Source organism: Leopardus geoffroyi, chromosome A2 (assembly GCF_018350155.1).
Source record: "Leopardus geoffroyi isolate Oge1 chromosome A2, O.geoffroyi_Oge1_pat1.0, whole genome shotgun sequence".
Lineage (NCBI taxonomy): Eukaryota > Metazoa > Chordata > Mammalia > Carnivora > Felidae > Leopardus > Leopardus geoffroyi.
The window spans coordinates 107,898,885-107,920,102 of record NC_059331.1 but is presented as its reverse complement, the minus strand read 5'-3'; the positions used below and the strand labels follow the sequence as shown (position 1 = coordinate 107,920,102).

The 21,218-nt window shown below is 34.2% G+C and overlaps 1 protein-coding gene across 10 annotated transcripts in view; it reads left to right on the top strand.

Annotated features, from left to right (window-relative positions):
• Nucleotides 1–21,218, top strand: part of DGKB (diacylglycerol kinase beta) — a 714,685-nt gene that overhangs the window by 226,496 nt on the left and 466,971 nt on the right. For 6 of the 10 annotated variants that reach the window (XM_045494970.1, XM_045494966.1, XM_045494976.1 and 3 more), the window contains one exon: nt 20,645–20,680. The exons of 2 other annotated variants lie outside the window; for them this stretch is intronic. In XM_045494970.1, coding sequence (XP_045350926.1) covers nt 20,645–20,680 — 36 coding nt within the window. The remainder of the gene's footprint in view (nt 1–20,644; nt 20,681–21,218) is intronic. 2 more of the 10 variants (XM_045494971.1, XM_045494968.1) reach the window with 1 other exon arrangement.

The following is a 21,218-nucleotide window of genomic DNA, read 5'->3' as shown; positions in this document are numbered from 1 at the left end:
CTTTTTAGGTTTTTTTTATCTCTTAAAAAATCCTACACCAAATTTCTCAGCCCACCAATTACTCCTCAACATTTGTTACTAACTTTAAGTTAATGATTCAATTGATATGTGTTCACCTCTTTTGCAGATTAGCAAGGTAAGCATGTTTTTTTCACTGGCGGCACGTTTTTATTAGCATATACTACAAATGGCCTCCACACATAATTGGTCTTGATAGTGCCTATTGCCATAAAAATGGATTAAAACCAACTACTCTGAAATTAAAATTGAAATGTAACCAGTAACTCTATACATCAGATATAATCACTGTTTTCTGAGATTGAAATTGGTATCAGGCATATTTTGAAAGTATTATAAAAAACACATAGCTTAAAATTTATATAATTTCGACATTTTGTCAAGATATTCTATGGCTGTGTTTGCATACTGATAATGCTTTCTTGGAAAAATTTTCCAGCAAAAATGATGACATTCGTGGGCCATTTATTGCCATATTGAAGAAAATTCAGAACTGTTTACAAAAGCAGATTTCTTGAAGGCCTTCCTTCATCCTACCTCCAAGTGATTCTATTCAGTGGAGACTCTTGATAAGCAACTTAATTTCCATGAAAAGCCATTAATTCTTCCCAGTTGATTGTTAAAATGAGTATTTCTCCTTTGAATAAAATCCTTTAAAAATTCATTCTTGATTCTTGCTATAGATTGCACTCAGAAATTTCTGTTGTCCAACCTCATAGTGACAATGCAAAATAGAATTGTAATAATTGCATGTAGAACATGGCTTGATAAGCTTGAAATCTGTCTTTTATGTTCTAAATTTAACGTCCAACCAAAGACAGACTTGGCCCATTTGTTTTAGTCCCTTACTGATTTGCTATAATTAAATGTGAACTCACCATTATGGCTTCAGCCTATATTGAAAGACATTTTAAAAATCATACAGAACTCCTTATTGTCACAAAAAAAGCTATATTTTTAGAGACACCTTCACTACCTAACAGAAATCCTTCTCAGTTCTCTTTATCATGGTTTTCTTATCTTTTGGACACTGTCAGTCTTATTACTGTCATGATTTATTTTCTATCCTTAGGATGCACTAGAGTTAAATGCATGGCCACATTTAACAATGATACACATTTTTATGTTACTTACTTCTATGTGCTAATCCATAACTTTATTGCTAGCTTATCAAATTATAATGGCCTCAGTTAGTACTTTTATTTTTTTAATTATTTTTGATAGTACATAAGTTTGTTAGATCACGGAAATCCATGAAATAGGCTAGAGTCCCTTTGATTCTTAGAGTAATTTTATAGAGTCAGCTATAAATGTTCTTAAATTTTTTTATAAAATTTATTTTAAGAGAGAGAGAGTGAGAGAGCACAAGTGGGGGAGGGGAAGAGACAGAGGGAGAGAAAAAGAATTCCAGAGAAATTCTGCACTGTCAGCGCTGAGACCAACTTGGGCTTGAACTCACAAAATCTAAGATCAGGACCTGAGCCGAAATCAAGAGTCAGATGCTTAACCGACTGAGCCATTCAGGTACCCCGAGGGAGCTATAAATTTGACCAACTTCTCTAAAACTGTGGTATAATCCATACATTCATTCCAAGTTTTATATTATTCTTTTATGTTCAGGCAAATTGGGTCTCTAGGAGTATACCTGTTTTCCTAATGATTCTTCAGTTTGAGGGAGGCTGTTATTAAATTGATTCACTCTCAACAAAAGAAGACTTAAGATGTCTCATGAGGAAATCGCATTTTAAACTTTATGTTTGAACAGTGAAATGAGGCAGATCATCATAAAAATCATTTTTATTATATTTAGCTCCATGATTAAATTTAGTTTTCTGTATGCATAAAATGATTATTATATATTATTACTTAAAAGCAAGATTTTTATTTTCTTTTTGTAAGACTTTTATTTTCAAAATAAGGGGTTGATTAGTCATTTTCTGTATCTATATGTCTATATATATGCTAGTAAAGCTGATAAAATATAAGAATGATATGGCATTGATTACTTTAAACATGAGTTTATATTGGAAATAAGTATCTGCCCTTTCTCTACTATTTTGACTGTGTCTTTATTTTAAAATCTTTACTGATAATCTATGTGCATTGTTTTTATATACAATAGCTATAATGCTTGATTATTTTATGTCTTATCATCCATCTTTTTCTCTCTACTTCCTTCTTTCCATTGCCTTTTTAGGTTACAGAGCTAAAAATTCAGATAAGAATATTTATCTTATTTCCTACAAATTAGACTCTACTGGTCAAGGCAGAAAAGCAGATTACATATCATGGTGTGATAAATATTGACTAATAGGGGCTCTAGAGGACAGACTCTTAATTCATCAGGAGGGTAATTCAAAGAGTAAATGAAAACTTTCTTGAAGAAATGATGCCTGAATCCTGAAGAATAAGTAGGGATTTAGCTATCAAATTCAAAGTGAACTCCATCTGAGTAGTCTCAGCAACAAGAGTACAGAGTGAGCTCTTGAAGCTAAGAAATGTTTATTAAGGGTTATGTGTAAAGGTGAGACTTGGAAAGATGGACAAGACAAAGTCTGAGATAGTGAAAAATCTGGCCTGTCTCATCAAGGAGTTGGGTTTATCTAGTATATATTGGAGACCACAAGATCAGGTTTTAGAAGGAAAATTGTGGTAGCAATGTGATCACAAATAAATATAAACTGGGAGCAGAGGAGATACAATAGAGTACGGGATTATGATATGAACAATCATAAAACACCAACAAAGTAAGAAATTGAGAGAATCAGGAGAGAAAATTGTAGCATAAAGTGGAATTAGAGGGTTTAATTTGATTTCAGAGTGGATTAGTTCCAGAGGATGGTAAAATCCAGTTTGCAGCCATGGATCTGAGAGGCTCACCTGGTGCAGAAGAGAGGTTCACTAGATATCAAGAGGTCAAGTAACTCTTGGGATAGCTTATTGTATGTTGTCCTGAAAATGTCCCAGGGTAATTAAAGGGTCTTGGTGAAATGGTCTTGCTGTATAAGAGTAATGAATACGAATGGTGGGGAGAGGTATTAGATTCCATGAGTTTCAAATGATAAGAGATAGTCTACTCTGGGTCTGAAGGAATGATGATTTGAATGGAAAACCAAGAGATTTCTATAAAAACTATACAACAAAGCACTGGTTGAGAGAATGAGCAACCTCTTTACAGAAATATAGCAGGGAAAATGGCAGTGACTTGGAAAGAAAAAAAGATAATTTGTTTATTTGAAAGGTTCAGAGAGCCCAGCAAAAAGTTTTAAAAGTGAGGTGAGATATGGAAAATCAATTTAGGAGAAAGAAAGCAGAAATATACATGGGATAGTGATAACCAGAAAGGATAGAAACTAGAAACTTAAGTTTCTAACATGAACTTTGGATCTGTGGGCGAGTTGTTTCCTTCATAGGATTATAGAATAAGAAATGACTTGTGTCCAGAATATAAAAATAATTTATGTATATAAATAATAGGTAACAAACAATGCAATTTAAGAGGGCAAAAGACCTAAATAGGCTTTGAACAAAATATATACACACAAATCACCTACGAACATATAAATATATGCATACTATCTTTACTCATTAGGAAAGCACATATTTAAATCTCAGTAGAGAATACTACACATCCATCAGAATTAAGACAATTAAAAATCTTAAGGTTTGCAAAGGATAAGAAACAACTGGATTGCTCATACAATGCATATGGGAGAGTAAGTTTGTTCAGCCACTTTTGGATACTGTTTGGTAATATATTCTCTGTATTTGAATCCTGGCTTTTTCACTAATTTTGTGACATGAGGCAAGTTATTAATATTTTACACATCTGTATTCCATTTAAAAAATGGAATTAAATTAATTAATTCATGAAAATTACTTAAAAGTATGGTCAGTATAGTTCCTTTGATATCACATGATATTACTGTTATGAGAAGTATTGTGTTGGAATACTATGGTTAAAAAGTAAATTGTAACCAGGGCGCCTGGGTGGCTCAGTCAGTTGAGCATCCAACTTCAGCTCAGGTCATGATATCACAGTTTGTGAGTTCGAGCCCCACGTCAGGCTCTGTGCTGACGGCTCAGAGCCTGGAGCCTGCTTCAGATTCTTTGTCTCCCTCTCTCTCTGCCTCTCCTCCACTTGTGCTCTGTCTCTCAAAAATAAATAAATGTAAAAAAAAATTAAGAAGTAAATTGTAACCTTTTACTATAAAAGAACCATGTATTTGTTAAATAAAATTTATAAGAGCAACTTAAAAATGAAGAGAAAATATTTAAAAATTGTAATATAAATGGAAGAGCTATTAAAAATTTCCTCTTGATCCTTAGATATATATTTTTGACATTTTTGTAACTAAACTTGGTAAATCATGTGACACTTTATTTTTTTTAAGTCTATTTATTTATTTTGACAGAGAGAAAGCACAAGCTGGGGGGAGTGTTAGAGAGAGAGGAGAGAGAGATAATCCCAAGCAGGCCCCACACCAACAGCACAGAGCCCCATGTGGGGTCCAGTCCCATGAACCGTGAGATCGTGACCTGAGCCAAAGTCGGATGCTCAACTGACAGAGCTATGTAGGCTCCCCAAGCTTTCATTTTTAACACCTTGTTTTATACTTAAACTAATACCATTAAATGTTTATGTTTCTATATACTATGTAACATTGCTATTAACGGCTGTATAATAACTTATTAAATGAAGATACCATAATTTAGTTATAACAATGTTTATGTTTAGTATGTTTCCAATTATTTATTTTGTTTTTATATATAACACCTTAGGGAACACCTTTATGAACCATGGCTTTTCCTCATCACTGTGTAATCAAAGTATCCTTTTCTTCTCATACTTATTATTTTGTTTCACAGGTGAATCGGATTTCACAGTTGTTTAGTTTTTTTATGTACTATAAACATGATTCTTTTTTTAAGTTTATTTATTTATTTTAAGAAAAAGAGAGATCACGGAGGAACAGAGAGAGAGAGGGAGAGAGATAATCCCCAGCAGGCTCCATGCTGTCAGTGGGGAGCCCAATGTGAGGCTCAGTCTCACGAACCATGGGATCATGACCTGAGCCAAAATTAAAAGTCACATGCTTAACTGACTGCCCCACCCAGGCATCCCTATAGTATAAGCATGTTTCTAAATCAGGAACATAATGATTGGAATGATTTTCCTAAAACCTAAAAAACATATTTTTTTAATAAACTATTAATTTAAACATTTAAACAGTTAATTTGGGATGATTGTTTTATTTTTCGAGAACATATTATTATCAGAATATATGGTCAAAGTAGTATTCATTGGCAAAAGGTGATATGATAAAAAATTAAGTATATGTTCAGTAGTGTGCCCCTTTTGGACCAATTGTGGTCTTTTCTCCCCAGAATACTTTATACTTTTGCTATAATATCCTACATTACCTTAAATCAACTTTTAAGAATGCCAACAAAATAACCAATGAAGCTCGTTAGCTCAGAGACAGGAAAATAAAGGTATTTGGAAAATATAAATTCTAGACATGTTCTTAGACTTAATTCAGACTTTTCCAAGTACCCCTCTTCTTTGTTGTGACTAAAAACTTGGACAACGTGGTGTTTCTAAAGTACCAATCCACGTATCTCTGCATATATCATGCTTGGAGAACCATATGCCTCTGTTACCTTCTCCTCTTCCAAACTTGTTTGCTCTTCTACAATTACAAGAATTCTACTAAATTATGCATTGTAGATATGGTGATTACGTCTTATGTAGCAGAGAGTATGTTAAATCTGTCCTTAAAGCATGTGTTTAATCAAGTGTTTACTCCTCAGCAATGTCAAAAGTTCTTTTAGAGACTGGAAGTATGGTGTGTGGGTTTTATCCTTACATTCCAACTATTAAGGGTCCTTTCCATACTGTATCTGTCATTTAAACAGTCAATAATGACAATTTCAGTCGTAAACATTAGCCAGTTAAAAAGGGAGGGAGATTTTTGAATTCTCTGTGATTCTGAAATTTGGATTTTGAATGCTCTGTAAACTTACTTCCTTTACTAGTTGTAGAGCTCCCAGAAGTCTGGTGGGGAAGTGTGAACAGTTGGCTAGGGATGTGACTTGCTGCACTGAGCTTCAGTTTTTATTTAACATCTTTTCGGCTGCTTCTCCCTTCTTTGCATTTACCTCTTTAACCTTTAACCACACTTACTGAAGTCATCTATTTTCTTGAAATTCTTTATGCAATGTACCATGGGTTTGTGCCTGTGCAATTTTCTTTTTTGTCTAAAGAGTGGGGACAAAGCCCATTGTCAGTGCTCAATAAATGTTTCATCAATGTCATTACTTAATATTCATTTAATTAATATTCATTATAGATCAATTCATAATTGTCATCATAGTAATGATAGGTAAAAAAGAATCTAATTTTTCCATACTTTGAAAATCTAACTCAGACTCAATTTTGTGGTATTATTCATATAAGATAGCTGCTTTTTTAAATTTATTTTTAAAAATATGTAGAATTAAATTCTGAATATTCCCACATTTTTTTGCCAATGTTTTTTTGATTCAATTCCATGGAGGAAAACATTTAAACACTAAAGATCTGAAATGTTTATAAAATATGTGTACATCCATTTGGGTTGGACATAGTCTTCATGTATTTATATTTTAAAGGGACATAGTACAAGAAATGGAAAAAGGACTCTGCATCACTAAGTGATGATTCCATCATCTACACTTAAGAGACGAACCATTTATCTGTTACACTGTCTTAGATTGATTCTAGTGGTTTCTGAAGAACCCGTCTTTACAGTAGCTTAGGCTATATAATGTATAATATGTGTGATTAAAATAAGGGCTAAGCTAGAAGAAAAAGTTAATTATGTTGTGGCAAATTATATTTGTTTCTACATAAATGAATATGGTAGATTCTATTTTTAGGATTCTAAAAATATTATTTTAATTTTTTTAAATAGGACTACAAATTTATTCCTACACATTTCTATATTTTGTGCCTAACATGTAGCTGTACCTTGATCAAGTTATAATTTTTTAAGGAAACAAACCTGTACTCTGTTAATTTTGTCATGATTTATAGAAAAGGAAAACAAAAGACTAATATGACATAAACAGGAAGTTCAATTAATTGAAAACTGATGGAAATCTAAAGCTTGTAGCCAAAAGTGGGTATTATCTAAAGAAGGAACAAAAAAAAATACTTAAAAGGTAAAAATCTAGGTAATAGACTAACACAAAATAAAGAATATTTTGTATGTGTCTGATTCAAAAGTCAGGCTATGAGATTATGAATTAAGTTATTCTACAACATATTACCAGTAACATTCAAAGTCAGCCTATTTAAGTATATATTAAGCAGCATTATAAAGCAATAAATTTATGCCAAAATCAAAGTAGACTTAGAAATTCATGTCGCTAATATCTTTAAAAAGTTGACAGAGGTAGTTTTCAGATTTGTCCCAGAGTTTCTTAGTAGCCTTATGAAAAAAGGGGGAAATAAAGTGTTGACAATCTTCACAACATAAAACCAAACCATTCACTTAGCGGAAACGCTTTTTATTGTTATTGTTGTTACTGAGATCTGAGATTAATTTCTTCCATATGAAATTGTATCAGGCAGGGACTACGCCTCAACAGTATTGCTGTAATCATTTAGTAGAGTTTGTTTCCTTTGGTTTTGCTTTTTTATAACAACTGTCAATGCAGAGTGATGGCTTATGGCCAAAGTGCATTTTAGTATAAAGAAGTCTACCTGTTGCAAAAATAAAATAGTAGTAATTCTGCCATAAGAAAAAAGAAACAGGCATGGTAGTTAAAAGTTAGATGGATGTCATACATGAAAATTTATTGTATTGAACGGAAGAAAATGTTAATAGCAATTGTTTTACCTGATAAAGAATACTAAAGAAAACATTTACTTTATAATATACTGATTTAAAAGGAATACCTGAAACTTTAAAAAAAGACATAGAGAAAAATAATACCTTAGCAGAAACTAAAATACATTAGTGTCTACCTAGGAAAAAATCAACATCGAGGACAACTGAATCAGTAACTTGAAGGAGAGGATTAAGACAACCCCCTTTAGTGCAAAGGAGAATGGCAACAAGGTGCTATCCCTAAACAAAAAATTAAAATATTTTCTTGAAGTCTAAATATGCTGAATAAAATCAAATTGAACTAAAAAGAACCTACATTTCTTCAAGTTCACTCATCCACTTAATGCAATTTCCAGGTATTATTACGATTATTCATGTTTTTCTTGGCAAAATGATCCTACAGTTTGCCTGGAAGAATAAACATGCACAAATATGTTATAAATTCTAGGAAAGAATAGTAATAAGGAAACACCTGTTTGAAGAGACCTTAAGAATATGCTTATTAAAGTTACAGTGATCAAAATAATGTAATACTGGTTCTAGAAGATACTTGGTAGAGAGTCTAAAACTTATTAAATGATATGTCACAGTGTAATATATGATGACACTCTCATATTAAATCTGCAGGGGGATGGCAGGGGTGCATGATGAGATGACTACATATGTATGGGACACTAAATTAATTCCACTTTATTCCTGTTCTAAAATACATCAAACGTGGATTAACGGTTTAGTTTTTGCCTGTAAAATGCCTTTTTCCATTTTATTTTAAAACACAAAGGTGGAAGAAAATGTTGACAGACTTGACAAATCAAAATTTTTTTGAAAAATGGCAAAGAAAGACCAAAACTCACAAATCAAGATAGATGTAAACATTTTAACAAAAAAGCCTTGTTTTGTAAAATTAATACAAATACCTAAAAAAATAATTGAAAATTTTAATTCTTATAAATAACTGAGAAAAACAAATTAAAACAAAAGCCAGAGATACTCATTTTCTATCCAGTGAGACAATATTGCCACAAAGTGGGGCATAAATATACTCCCAAATATGTGAACTCTATGTTGGTATTTTTGCTTGTGCCCTCCAGAGGAAGTTTGGGGTTGGGGCAGGGCAGATATCCAGAACTAATTGCATTACAGTAGAAATAAATACTTTATATTGTTTCTGTCTGCTCACTTTTAAATTTTGAGTGCAATAAAAATCGGATCCCTTCACCACTAGACATTGAAGGATAAATTCCACCTTGCAGAGGTAACCTGTGGTTTTAATGATTCCAGATGAAGTAGTGGTGATCATAAAGTATTTATATACATGCTTTTCTCTGTTTTACTATTAAATATAACTTGTCTATTCTCAGCTTTCAACTTGAAACCTGAGTAAGAATTGAGTCATGTAAAACTTTTGGTCTGGACACCAGTTTCATGCACAGTGAAATGATTTTTGACTCAATTTTGTCTTTTTTTATTAGCCTGCTCTATGTTTCCCCTTTTTGTAGAATAAAGATTGCTTAGTTCTTTTGAGACTGCCACACCTACCCCTTGCCTTCCAGTCTAGATGGTAAAATCTATCATTTCAAATTCTCTTACTAATACTCACAGGAGCTTTGACCAATTTGGATTCATTCGCCCAAGGGAACTCAAATCCTGGAGGAATACAGCTCTCCATTCCTCTTTTTTCCCAACCTGAAATATTCTTGAATTCTTCCATTTGGTTACCATTACTCCAACATCCTTGAGTCATCCAACACCTCTATCCCTCCAGTTTCTTTCATTCTAGCATTTTCTGCCTCTCTTTCTCCCCATTTTGCTCCTGTCATGGCATATGCCACACAGTATATAATAATATACTGACTCACTAATTTATAGTTGGAAAACTCAGATAAGGTGTAACCTAACATCTTATGGCAGGTAGCACTTGACAGCACGGTGATCTGAGTGGTGGAACTTCTTTGTTTCTATTTTCAGTGATATGTCTGCCTTTGAGCCCATACTAGAGGGATAGCTGTTCTTTTTGCTGTCTTCCATATTTGTTTATGGATGTGACTTTTCTCCGCTTCTTAATGTAGCTATAAATCTATGCAGCTGTGAAGATGTACTCACTGTGTCAAATTTCCCTCCTCCCACCTCAACCCACATTATTCTCATTCCTGACAGTAAAATAGGTGGAAACCTGCTCTTGCTATTCATCCCAAATCCAGCGGCACTCTTTTTGGTTGGATTCCCAAGGAGCAGAGAGTGAAGGGGATTTTGCTGTTTGTGATTTATAGAAGGAGGAATGTTCCTTTTTTTTTTAATTATTAAATGATTATTTTTGAGAGAGAGAGAGAGGGAGACAGACAGAGTGTGAGTGGGGGAGGGTCAGAGAGAGAGGGAGACACAGAATCTGTAGCAGGCTCCAGGCTCTGAGCTGTCAGCACACAGCCCGACGCGGGGCTCGAACTCATGAACCCTGAGATCATGACCTGAGATGAAGTCAGATGCTTAACCAACTGAGCCACCCAGGTGCCCTTGAAGGAGGAATGTTTCTTTACAAAATCATCTGTAAGGAAGGAGAGGAAGGGGGCTTTGAGCAAGGAAGGAGTCATAGGGAGAGTTCAAGACTTAGCCTGAACCTTGGCATCTCTAGCGTAAAATCCCACCATATGATTGTTCTTAAGGGGGTTGGCTTTTTCTAACTTGTATCAGTGTTTCATTAGCTGTGGCTTCCTGTAGGATAGAAGGTATTTGCCACCCTGGAAAGACTGCTCCTGAAGTAAAGAATAATTCTTCAGAAAATGGGACTCTTGGGAATTCTCATCAGTCAACCCTCACAGCAGTTGGGGATGGGTACTCTGGCCAGGTGACAAAGGATTTGCTTTGGGCTACCAACAACGTCTACTAGACGCCCTTTCCGAGAGTCCTCATTTTTTAATCCCCTGCTGTGTTGGCAGTATTTAAAGTGCTCTGTTATAATGTAGCACTCATCTAACACATTTGTACTAGTTTTTCTTCTACCCCTCTAACCACACTTTATCTACTTTGCTAAATTCCTCATCCTCCTGTTCTTGAATATGTATGTCTCCATTTTTAACTGTACTCTCATGTCATTATGCTCTCTATAGATTATCTCATCCAGTGTCTTATGACTACAACTCCCACTTTTGAATACAGCTGTGTAAGCTTCTTCTCCCTGACCCCTCAAGATCCAAATCCTCAGCTTCAGCTTGCAAATTTCCTCTTGATGTCCCATCGAGGGCTCAGTTTCCAAACACCAGGAACTGAACTGAAAACATCTCTTGTGGAGCTGTTGCCTCTGCTCACTGACCAGTGCTGCCAACACTTATCACTGACACGAAAAGGGTTTATCTTTTTGTCTCAAGTACCTAATTCAGTAGGCAACTAGTCAACAAATATTTGCCGAATTAATGAATAACAATCAGTTGTCTCTTTGTGTCCCCATCAGTTACTACCTCTCCTGAGTCAAGAAGAAAATATATCAGACAGTGACATACATAGCAAATGAAAAATTAAAATGAACATGTGACAGGGAGGTTTCTTTTTTAAAATCATTCAAAACACATAATAATTAAATTTTATTGTTACAAGCTAATACACTCGAGTTCAAAGTATGTGATAATGAAGTAATCTTAGGGGTTGTCAAATAAGCATTGTGTTTAGTTTCTAGAGTGACACAGGAAGTATTTTACAGTTATTACTAAATTTCAAAAAACCCTGTGATTGTTATGTTGTTGTAGTTATATCAGATATCCGATAGATGGTACTGTGAAATGCCTAACATTTAAAATAAAGTGGTATTGCAGGTAGAAGGCTGAGAGGGAATATTTCAGAATTCTGAGGAGAATCAAGACCTTTTTCTCTGACTGTCAAATTATATTTACAATCTGATTTTTTTTAAATATAGCTTAAGCAATACAGTAGTCCATGTAAAATATCACAAATATTCATTCTTAGTATAGCTCAGAAAATGAATATTGATGTTTACTACTAAATAGAACTTTAAAATTATTCATATTCTATTAGTAGGATTTTTTATGTGGTGATTATTACTCTTAGTGTTATTCAAATCACCACGTTTTCAGCAAGAAATTATAGCAACATGTCTTTGTCACTGAAATTCAACAGGAAATTTCATGTTAAAAATAAAGCAAGCCTGTGTGAGACCATCTCCTTTCTTGTTTAGAAAGAGAGAGTTCATTATTTATTTCATGTTTTGGCCTCTACCAAAGCCAGGCTAATATCGGAATGGAACATTAGACCATTTTGTAAATATACATTCAGAACATTTAAAAATTTGTATAAGCTTATGGATTTAATTCTTTTTTTTTTTTACAAAAGCAATGATTTAAAAACTGGTTAGAGTTTGTTCCTGAAGAGCATGTAAAAAGTAGCAATTTATAAATGGCCTTATTTATCTTAGTTCTCGTCAGTATTTCCATTTTAAAACGATGCTTATCTACGTGTAAGAATGAACGTGAAGTATTGAATACCAGAACTAAGTGTTATGAAACCTATTACTAAAGCTAAAAATGTCTGAGGGATTATGTCATAACATAGAAAGCTTCAAAATCTCTGTGTATCTTATTTTAAATATTACAGGGAGCTTTTTAAAATTTTTGCTTCTGTTGATGATACTGTTCTTGGGTATTAGTATTCCTTTGTATTAGGGTTATTTATTTGTCAGCTTATTCAATCATCTTTTATTTCATATGACAATATGCTAGGTTCTAGCAAAACCAAGATAAATAGCTTTTAGGAAGAATGTTTTTGCATGAATCAACAGCTTCATGTGGTATAGGAAGTATATGCCCCTTGGTTTCTTTATGCATTTACTCTTTTGTCCATGTTTTATATAATCGGAATATGTTACATTATGCATAACCTCTTAAAAAGAATATAGTTTTAGGTGCTTATGAATTTTCTGCTTAAAGAAAATATGCTATTGAAATACCTTGAGCTAGCTTAAGTAATTGAGGTTATTTTCTTTATTGAAAAAAAAAAAAAACAAAAATAGTTAGTGCTTTGGCAAGTCTAGGCTTTTCTGTTATCTCCTAAGCCATATCAAAACAAATATGCCACATTTGTAATAGAAAAGTGTGGGATGAACAACTATTTTCCTGGATACTTAAGATAAAAATAATTTCTATCCACCACTATGTAATGATACACCTTTATGGATTCATCAGGGAATCAAAGGTCCTCTAGAATCCTACTCAGGTCCTTTAAGATTTTCTGTGTATTGTGTATTATATTCTTTTCAAAAACACTACCACACACTAGTTCATTTTCAGATTTCCTAGCATACTGCATGTATATAACATTACATGGCCAAGTTCCTACTTGAGCTAAATGGGTTTAAATATGAACTGTGCATGCAGATCTCAAGTGATAGTCTCTTAATAGATGTCAGATACTCTTTATTGCTGCCCTCTTTTATTTCAGTAACATTTTAATTAATTCACACTGATTGAATAAATGTACATTGAGACTTGTTTCCTAATGAGGGCGCATTTAGAGGAAAGGTTTTGCATCATTCTGATATCCTGTGGGTAATTATATTCTAATTATATGGTCGGGGGAAAAGAGTCTATAACTCAGTACTGATATTGTTCATTGGACCCAATTAATTACATGCACATAATGAAAGTTCATGATAAGGTTGACTGGCAGTCAATGTAAAATTTTAACTCAATTGAATCTTAGCCTAATGTGAATGCAGAATTGGACTTTAACCTGGTTAGAAAATGCTTTGGTGTGAGATCAGTGGCTATTTAGAGAGGCAAAGGATAGGGACAAATTTCATTATAACTTGTTTGTTTTTAAATTTGGGGTTTTTTTTTTCCCCAGATTGATGAAAAGGAAAACTTAGCAGCCTAATGCTTTAATCCTAAATATTATTATCCATATTCTTTCACTACTTAACAGTGTTTTTCTATATTTTAGAAAGCCACAGTGTTACGTTTTGAGAATGGGATCATGTGGAGAAAAAGAATAGGCATAACAGGAAGTATTTTTGATGAATTTTATTTACATAAAATTCAATAGGTATTCATCTATTGTATTAGATGTAGTTTCTTGAGGATGCTTTAAAAAAATTTTATTTTCAGAAAGAAAAAGAGAGAGAGAGAAAGAGAGAGAGAAAACCAGAGGAAGAGGGGCAGAGAGAGGGTACATAAGACCTCAGTGGACTCTGTGCTGAGAGCAGAGAGCCTGATGTGGGGCTCAGACTCACCAACTGCAAGATCATGACTTGAGGGGCACCTGGGTGGCTCAGTCGGTTGAGTGTCCTAATTCAGCTCAGGTCATGATCTCACAGTTGGTGAGTTTGAGCCCTACATTGGGCTCTGTTGTGACAGCTCAGAGCCTGGAGCCTGCTTCAGATTCTGTGTCTCCTTCTCTCTGACCCTCCCCTGTTCATGCTCTGTCTCTCTCTCTCTCTGTCAAAAATAAATAAAACTTTAAAAAAAAAATTAAAGATCATGACCTGAGCCGAATTCCTATGCTTAACCGACTGGGCCACCCAGGTGCCCCTTGAATGTACTTTTTTTAATTTAAAACTACCAACTGCAATCAAATCCCCTGTCCCAAAAATCACAAGCATAATCATGCATATGTATACATACACGTAAATAGCTATCTCTTAATTATATTTATGTAAAGTAAGACTTGTCAAGAATTATTTGACACAAATAAATAATAAGGCATGTGCATTGTATTTTGAAATATATTTTGTAGATGGTTGAATCTGATGTTTAAGAATTTTTCAATACTTGAATCAAAAGCAAAAGCCACACTCTAAATATCAGCCCCCATCCCTTCTTTACTCAATTTCATTGTTTTCTTTGAATGAAAGGACATTTATTTCTGAAATGGTAGATGTAGTTATGATGTCCATGGTACATGTGAGGATTGAGGAGAATAGCAAGGAGGACTCTGTTCTTCTTTTATTTTTCTTAGCCTCTCCTGTCTCCCTCTCCTTTTTTCACTATTGCTTTCTCTTTTTGATCTCTTGTCTCCCCTTCTGCATCTTTCCTTCTTTTTCTCTACTGTAATAGCCCTAACATCGATGTTTCATTAAAAAAAAAATAATCTGTTGGTTCACATATACTTGTAAGCAACAAAAATAGTTTCAGATGAAGAAAGTGTGATTAGTCCTTTTTTGCTGAGCTACAGGCAGGCAGTGGAAACAGAAGAACGCTTCTTCAACCATCTGGGCGTCTGATGATTTTATGAGACCTGGCCAAGTTATGATAACATTACTAATGATTTCATTTCACTAGTTAATCAGGATGGCAAGACAGTAACAATAACATTGGGAAGGGTTTAGTTCTTGCTGGTTGCTTTTATATGTAGAAATCTATGTTCAAAATGATTTGGGATCTCTATAAAGATATGTTTTTAATATTCTTATTGAAAACAGTGCCTCTTAAGTTTCCAAATATCCACTGCATTAGGTGTATTTTCCCTGAAGGTTCAGGGTGTTTCCTTTCTAGACACAAACATGCACACATACTGAGGGAACCATAAAGGACGGAGCCTTCCAATTCCTTCTGTGCAGTATCTCCTGAGCAAAACTCTGCAAATATGTGTAAATGATCACATTTACAAGAGTAAGAATAGACATTTTTGTGAACAATTAAAATTATGAAACACTGAGATTATCTGTTAAACATATTTTTACCATTAAATTCATGTTGTTGCAAACTTAAAAATTTGGCTCAAACATCCCTTGGTTAGTCAAGGGATCTTGAATAAGATTGTAATATGTATATCTTCTAAAATATTTTACTTTTGATAGTTTCATTTTATTTTATTTTTTTATTTTTTTATTTTTTTCAACGTTTATTTATTTTTGGGACAGAGAGAGACAGAGCATGAACGGGGGAGGGGCAGAGAGAGAGGGAGACACAGAATCAGAAACAGGCTCCAGGCTCTGAGCCATCAGCCCAGAGCCTGACGTGGGGCTCGAACTCACGGACTGTGAGATCGTGACCTGGCTGAAGTTGGATGCTTAACCGCCTGCGCCACCCAGGCGCCCCGTTAGTTTCATTTTAATTAGATATGTCAATGTGCTGCTGGAAAAGAAAAAAAAAATAATGACCTAATTTGTCTAATGTCTAATTGACATACTTGCCATACATTGAAATAATCATTGGTTATAAAAATTATTTATAGTATACAAATTATTTCGGTCTCACTTCCTTTTTTAAAATTTGTATTGTGTTTACATGTGTGAGTATACTCACTTAGGGACCTGCAAAATCATAAAAGGTTAAACAAATTATGAATCTGGAAGGTGACAATAAAATTCAGCAAAACCAAATGTGTTTAGTTTCTATACGATACAGATGTCCTGGATACATTTTACCATCAAGGATGATAGAACAACTTCTCTTTAAGGCTGAGACACTGTACCACTTTAGGAAGTCAGTTGTTCTTTTCCCAGACTTGCTTTTTATTCTCTCACTTCTTTTTTGATGCCAGAGATAATAACTTGCATATAAGGAAAGCAGCTATTTAAAATAATTTTGTTGGGGCGCCTGGGTGGCGCAGTCGGTTAAGCGTCCGACTTCAGCCAGGTCACGATCTTGCGGTCCGTGAGTTCGAGCCCCGCGTCGGGCTCTGGGCTGATGGCTCAGAGCCTGGAGCCTGTTTCCGATTCTGTGTCTCCCTCTCTCTCTGCCCCTCCCCTGTTCATGCTCTGTCTCTCTCTGTCCCAAAAATAAATAAACGTTGAAAAAAAAATTAAAAAAAAATAGTTTTGTTTAGGGGTGCCTCAGTGACTCATTCGGTTAAGTGTCCTACTCTTGATCTCAGCTCAGGTCATGATCTTATGGTTTGTGAGCAGAGCCTGCTTTGGATTCTCTCTTTCTCTCTCTCTTTCTCTCTCTCTGCTCCTCCCCACTCAAAATAAATAAATAAACATTTTAAGAAATACAAAAATAAAATCACTTTATTTGGCCACCTTAATTTACCACCGTACTAGAAGTTATAAGGTTAAATTAATCCATATTGATATTCAAGCCACTTCTTTCAGGCAGAACATATATATTGTGGTCTCTAAATACTTCGCAGTGTTCAATGTTTTAAAATAATGGTATTTTCATATCACTTAAAAAATAGAGACATAGCTAAAAATAGACTTAGAAAAAAATTCTTATTGAGCTTGTATGAAAAAAAATGGAGCCTGGGACAGAGAAGCACTATATTTGGATCTATCGTTAACTTTATTTTCTTAGGCTAATTATCTAATCTTTCTGATTTCCAGTTTCTCAGTCTGAGAAGTGAAGTATCTTGGTTTACATGGAGGATTAAATGAGACAATAAACATAAAAGCGATTTTTCAAAAATTTGAACATTCCTATATAGGTAGAGCATAGAGTTCTGTTAATTTTACTTTAGTCTTGAAATAACTGATGATCCTTTTAATCTGAGTACTATGTTCTTATTATATTTTTAACTCAAACCTCCAACAATCTTTCTACCAAATATTTTTCTTTATCCTATGACAATTTGGATTAAATTGTCAATTTAAAATGATTACATGTTAGATACTATGAAGACAAGAGATATCTCTATACTTGAGAATAATAGAATTTTTAAAAATTCTTTGATATTACGTTGAACTTAATAAGTGCCCTGAAGACAAATGCATCTTTTAAACTAATTATCTGCACTGTGTATTCTATTTAATATTAAAATGATACTGATTAAATAAAATCAATCACGTTCCTCTGTAGTCACACCTCACGTTTGATTAAATACAAATATACAGTTCCTATATTAATTCTGATTAAAAATATATTACATTTAGAATTATACAGTCATGATAATTTTCAAAAAGCTAAAACATTTACTCTGTTAATCCTTGATATTTAGAAATCATATACAGAAGAGTATAATTGAAGTAATATAATATCTGAATTTGTTCTCTAACAAGTTTCTTGTTTGTCTTTTACCTGGATACCATAGTTTTATTATTGTAACTCAAGGGTAAACCACTGATGGGCATATTAGTTTAATATACCCTCTTTGCCTACACACCTTGATTATAAGTGAGCTTTTGTATACATTGTTTCATCCCTCTTATTCTTGGAAAGAATTTTTAGTGTTGCTGTCAGATACTTGAGTGTTGCTAGAGATAATTCTCTGAGTAGGTGGCTTTCTCTCTTACACATTTATGACTTTTTGACCCGCTGTGCTCTCAATTTTGTTTGATCCTATTACTTATTCTTAGTCAACTGCTTTCACATCCTCAGAGAGGTAGTGACAAACTTTCTACTATTTCCTTACTCTCTTGTCACTACTTCTCTGCCAACATCACTCACTCTCAGTAGATGACCCATAATCCCACTACCTTAACAAGGAAGAAGCCTGTAATACGAATATCCATAAATTACCAATTCTCCACACAAGTGGTAGCAAAGTGCCAGCCAGGAGTTAATTTCATCCTACAGTGTGTTTTGGGGAAAGAATGCCTTAAAACAGGGTCCTCATAACCCAAATTGGCATAATTTTTGCTTTTTGTGTCATCGAGCCATATGATTCAAATATATCCCCAGCCTCTATTATTATTTTTCCATTATATATGCAGAAATAGATATATTTTATTAAGTTGAATCTTTTATATATAAATTGCAGGTAGTATGACATTATATCGCTAAATATGTCAGCAGGCATCTTGTAAGATTAAGGACAATTTTTTATACAATTTCCATACTATTATCACACATAGGAATATTAACGATAATTCCATAATATTAATCACTATCCTGTCTATTCAAATGCTTAAATATATCTCAAAAATGTCTTTTATAGGTTTTTTTTTCCTTTTTGGTGCTTGAGGTGGGGTGGACCATATCCATTTAAGATTTGTGCATCACACTTGCTGTTACTCTAAACCGTTTTGACAACTATAATCTTTTCACTTGGCTTTCCAGTGTCTTGCTCTTTACAGACAGCTAAGGTGAACATAGACTCTTCCAAAGATAGAAGGCATCTGTGACCTATGTCCTGGAGACTGTTTGATGGGCATCCTAATTTTTGCTTGAGAGTCTCTGGGACTTTCCTTGGCCCATGGCATAGGATAGGATAAGGAATCACAGGATAAGGCACTTACTCTGGATTAGAGGGAGAGCAAACATAGACTATAATAAAGATGGAAGGATTACACTCATGTCTTAAAATGTTTATTCAGATCTAAGCTTGAACTAAGAGCTGAGAAGAAAAAAATAGGAAAGCTGACAAAAAATTGAGGTGATGTAGATTGAAATTAGCACATTTTTCCCACCCCCCATTATCTCAAGTGTTATATAGACTGATTTGGGCTCAAAAGTCAAGAATATTACTGAAGTCAGAAAGCTTTCTTTGAAAGTTCTATGAAATCTGTTTTCAGTCCATCTGAGAAATGGCAATTACTTCCATAGGGTTTTGCTGTTCATGGGATAGTTAACCCAAGTTCATCCTTTCAGACTTCATGACTTATTTTGATGAAAATCTGCAGCTGAAACATTTTTTACTTACATGATAAAAATATCTTCTAAATAGAGTTGTATTCCTGGACACTTCAAATTCCTCTGTGGCTTCTCTAGACCCCTTCTTTTTCTGATCCACTCTTGTGTGCCCTGGATCCTTCTAGTCCTCCATGCTGAGTAGCTGGGAAGTCGCTTCTGTTGCATTAACCTCATGTAGCTATTTATTCTTCTGTTTCTTGCTGCCTTCTTGGACTTACACTGCATCAGGGAGTAAACTAATGTCTATGTTCTCAGATTTTTCAGACCCATCTTGGATATCCATTTGGAGTCACTTTCACATAGCCCAGTCCTGGGGGTAAACTGGATTATACTGACCACTCTCTCCTTTTCAGAGACACACAAATGTCTAAGACCTTCTAACTTGACATCCTGCTTCATACTTAGCCCCACCACACACACCCCACCATTAGAAAACTTTATCTAGTATTATGTGTGTGATTTGTCAACAATTCTTCCAAATTTGCCCTGAGTCCCATAGGGCATAGACTTTTGGAATTGTTAACCTTTTATTCTGTTTTTTGCCAGAAACAAAGCTCCTTACTGTGACTCAGAAAAGGAGGGCTGGTGAATAATTGAAGATGCACTGTCATGAAGACCAGTTTCAGTGTGTTTAACCTCATCTTTTTTTTTAAGTTACTCTCAAGTAAAATTTTTCTACCTACTTAATAATATTTTCACTTTTTACTGATGCTAATGGAATTTTTTTTTCTTATTTCCAGAAAAATCCCAAAATAAAATCCACACCATAAGCTATGTCTCCATCAAAAAAGATACTGAGTGTTTTTAGCAAGGAATGAGAATTGGACTGGAAAATGGAAAAGTGGGCCGGGTAAATGGGCAACTCAAAAAATTAGTAGGGATGGTTTATGAAGGATAATGGAACTTAGAGATGAGTTCTTATTGCAAAACCTGAATGTAATATATCAGTATTATTTCAGAGAGGTATATGAAGCAGGTCAACAATATTGACCAATCTCCTTTGGGTGGATGAAGTTGCATTTTGGACAAGTACTTCACAACCCAACCCACTCTCCATTAGAGTATTCCTTATTCATTTATTTAATGGAATTAAGCAGAAAAAATATGACAAGGAAATGCATTTTATATTTATTCATTTATTTCACAGAAGAAGAGTGGTATAAGAACCTTTGTTGGCATTTGTTTTCAGTTTGACTTTTGTTTTTTTCAGCTTTAATATGAACTTCTCTTTTTCAGCAGACTCTGTCCACTTCAGGAGTTTCAGTCCCTGAGGTGCGTAAGCAAAAAAGGTTTTCACATTTGGCCATATAGGTCATTATACATCTTTTCATTGTTATAAAGAACATTTGGGGCTATCTCAGTGACCTACTAATATCAATTTGTTAGTTCATTTTGTCTCATATTCTGATATTTGGAATTGGGGATCTTTATATTTTCTTTTTTTTTAAGTTTATTACTATTATTATTTTATTTACTGTGAGAGAGAGACAGAGAGCAAGTGTTGGAGAGGCAGAGAGAGAGGGAGAGACGGAATCTCCAGCAGGCTCTGCACCATCAGCACAGAGCCTGACACGGGGCTAGAACTCAAACACCACGAGATCACGACCACAGCCAAAATCAAGAGTCAGAAGCTGACTGAGCCACCCAGGCACCCCAGGGAGATATATATTTTCATGATAGGATTGACTTGGAACTGTTTCAATCTACTTTTGTGGCAAACATTAGGAAAGCAAAAAGTTAGATGGAACAAATTATACAGAGAAAAATAAAAGTTATTTTGCAAAGAGTTTTGACCTGTGTATAAGAATAG